This window comes from Ruditapes philippinarum, unplaced genomic scaffold (assembly GCF_026571515.1).
Source record: "Ruditapes philippinarum isolate M1 unplaced genomic scaffold, ASM2657151v2 ctg1418_1_1_1_1, whole genome shotgun sequence".
Lineage (NCBI taxonomy): Eukaryota > Metazoa > Mollusca > Bivalvia > Venerida > Veneridae > Ruditapes > Ruditapes philippinarum.
Window position 1 is genome coordinate 136,266 of NW_026862366.1, and position 3,288 is coordinate 139,553.

The window sequence follows — 3,288 nt, forward strand, 5'->3', positions numbered from 1 at the left end:
AAAATTACAATTTTAGAATAAGATGATAAGAAACCTGATGAATGAAGTTAAGGGGCGGGACTTAAACTCCCATGAGCGGTGTTTTAAATAGACTTTTACATGAATAAACAGTTAAACAGGCATTTTATACTAAATAAACAGTGTTAGAAAATTTAAAATTTTCATATTTTTATTGGACGAAAAAGTAGGGCTAGGATTAATTTATATTTGTATGTTTTGCATTAATTTCTTGGTCAGAATAAAACATGCCCTATAATTCCAAAAATCCTTTCCTTTATCCTTTTCCAGTTTGAGCAAGGAGACTAAAAATTCTTTAAATTTATGCAATTTTTATGGCGAAAGTCAGGGTAAAAAGATAAGATAACAGAAACTCTATTTGCAAAGAGTCCGTTTAGCTTTATTGAATATTTTATGCTAAGCCGAGCACTTCAGTGACATTGACCAAAGATACCATGTGATTCACAGTTAAGTGTAGGGGCACATGGACAGACCTCGTGCAAGATTGTGCTCACATTACGATGATAACAGAACTCCCCTTGCTGTCTGAACGGTTTGCAAGCAATCTGGTATGTTGGTTTTGGTCCAGTGTATTCAGGAAGATATCCAAGACCCTGAAAAGAAAAACTGTATCATTGAACTCATCACCTTAATTTTGAATAATGAAGACAGCTTTAAAAGGTGTTTGGGGGGATAAGAGATGATGCACTTTTACAAAATATCTCAATGACATTAAACAGACTCAATACAACAGGTCTGCAATGTTCATAATTATAAAACTGTTGTTGATTGCTTACGAGGGATCACACACTTACAAATTAAATCTTGGCTATACATTACGCAAGTGTTTTAAATTTAGAATAGATAAAGAAATCATAAAGAAATAAATTTAATTAAGTTTGAATATTTACTTTTTTAACACAGCATTTTCCGGTTGGGCATGTCGAATCATCACCAGGGGTACAATTATCTACAATTTCTACGAGCGTGCCATTTATTGTCGTAAGGCTCCCAGATGTTGTGTGCTGTTTGAAGAAAAAAAGGTTATTTACAAGAGTACATAACTATTAACTAAAATAATAAGTTTAAAACTAATGACTGTTTATTCTAAAAATAGCTGCAATCTTATTGGTCCAAACAATAGTAGAAAATCATATTTATTCACTGGTAACAGTAGTATAAAATCATATTGATTTCACTGGTTGTGATATCATATTCATTGGCTGAATTTCTCCAATGTTAAAATATCATCAGGTCATTATTTAATGACCATACAGCAAAGACTATAAATTACGCGTAAATTATATTTACTTGGTGTAGTATCATATTCACTTGGTGAATTGGATTTTCCCTTAAACAAAAATGAATCAGAATTGCATTCAATTTCCAGACAGCATAGACTATTAACTACACATGTGGATAAAAATCAATTGTTGCATTTTATTCTTTTTTTGGCATATTTCCCGACTCCAATCGAAGTATTTCACAATCATAGTTACAGGTGACACCGTTTTGAGAAGTTCATTGCTTACTTTTGTTTACGTATCATTCCCATTAAATGTCTGACTTCATCTTTAAGGGGTGAACTTTTCCTGCGCTTGAATTATTACAATGCAATGCTTCTGTTTGGTAAACCCTTATAAGGCTTCACTTGTTGGGATATTTTGAATGTTAGGCTGATCATATCATAAAACAATTATCGAATAATGATCCATCGACTATAATGTGATATTCACCCGTAAAATTAAGTATGTTGACCTCGGCTATGACATTAACTGGTGAATTTTACATCATATACAATGTCTTACTCGTCTATAATTGTATAATATTTACCGGCAAACTTGTTTCCGTAATGTCCACTTTCAAGGGAATATCATATTAATGTGACACTATTAATAACTGTCTGTATTACCGTTCATTTGAAAGTAATGACTCCGCAATTATAAAAAGACTTTTTTTAAAATGAAAAATGCCGTTAAATGTAAAAAGATGCACTTACTGTCAATACAAGAAGCGCCTGTAAAATAAATAATATAACGCGAGAAAACATGACTTTTTTGTACTATATCCAGTTTATCAATACTGCGTTCTTACTTATATACCGACTTCTTATCAGTTGCCAACTTAATGGTGACATTAGGTCACAAATTTTATGACAAAAGTCATGAAATTGTAAAAATAGAAATACATCAATAAACCTTATTAAAGTAACATTAAATAAATACGTAAAAATAGTTTGCATTCGGTCTAAAAACAAAGCATTCTACAGTTTCATAAACCTTTTTAACAGTATTGTTGTAAATCTCATCAAAACTTGTTCATAAATTACGATTTTTAACGGAAAACCCCACGGTAACACTAAAGTTCGGATGCGAATTTTAACATGCAAATGAAGACTATAGTCAGCTTGTGTATGCGCTACGTCACAGTGTTATAGCTGCTATCCGGAACACAGCAAATATAAGATTTTCATGTGCAAAGACACTTTCACCGTTTTAGCTTCACGGTGCATTAGGCATACCATAAAAAAGATTGAATTTGTATGAAAACATCCGTTACAAATGCGGAAATATACCGTTAAATTAGGACTGCTACTTGTAGTCATGTTTGTTGATATAATATTGATGTACGGATGATCCGAAGGCGGAGTTTCTCATGCAAACAGAAATTGAACTTCCGATTTCGCCACAATAAGGTTGCAGATTTTTATGCTTATAAAACTCATTTTGGTTGTCTAGACACCAAAATAAGATATGGAGTCGACATGAAACCCCATCTATTAATGAAATGTTGCTTTTTCTGTTATTATGAAATTTATTAAATGTAGCTTTAAACAAACCATTGATCAACCTCTTATGTATTTCTAATCTTATAAATAATAATACAAGCGTTATTCAATTTATAGCAAGGTTTTTGTTAGAGTATCAATTCTTTTAAAATTATGCGTTTATTTAATATAATGAATACGATATATTATAATATTTCCTTTACCTTGAGAGCGATGACTTCATGCCTATGAGTTAAGTTTGATAACAGCAGTAACACAAGTTTGAACGAAGACATTTGCTATTGTTGATATCATTTCAAGAAATAAATGTCATTACAAACATAATAATGTAAAAATAAGATTTTATTCCAATTGAAATGTCGTCATATTCTTAATTCAAGAAAATAAGTATTATATTAATAAGCAAGTTTGCGTACAAACTATCATGTTTATAGAATAAGAATTAACATGTTAGAATATCAAACGACGCAAAAGACGAACTGGCAGATATTCCCGTTCATAGT

The 3,288-nt window shown here is 31.2% G+C and overlaps 1 protein-coding gene across 1 annotated transcript; it reads right to left on the minus strand.

Moving 5' to 3' along the window:
* Positions 1-371: 371 nt before the first annotated feature.
* LOC132718822 (venom protein 164-like) lies at positions 372-2,115 on the minus strand. Its single transcript, XM_060702560.1, has 3 exons — positions 1,997-2,115; positions 909-1,022; positions 372-611 (listed from the first exon to the last, which is right to left on the minus strand). The coding sequence occupies exons 1-3, from the start codon at positions 2,045-2,047 to the stop codon at positions 429-431; spliced, it is 348 nt and encodes a 115-aa protein (XP_060558543.1). The 5' UTR covers positions 2,048-2,115; the 3' UTR covers positions 372-428.
* Positions 2,116-3,288: the final 1,173 nt, after the last annotated feature.

What these genes read in the sequence shown, in the direction of transcription:
- LOC132718822 (XM_060702560.1), bottom strand. Translation starts at nt 2,047, where the DNA reads ATGTTTTCTCGCGTTATATTATTTATTTTACAGGCGCTTCTTGTATTG. An exon ending in AGGCGCTTCTTGTATTGACA is followed by an intron (nt 1,023 to 1,996) that starts GTAAGTGCATCT and finishes TTCTTCAAACAG; the next exon opens with CACACAACATCTGGGAGCCT. An exon ending in GAAAATGCTGTGTTAAAAAA is followed by an intron (nt 612 to 908) that starts GTAAATATTCAA and finishes TTTTCTTTTCAG; the next exon opens with GGTCTTGGATATCTTCCTGA.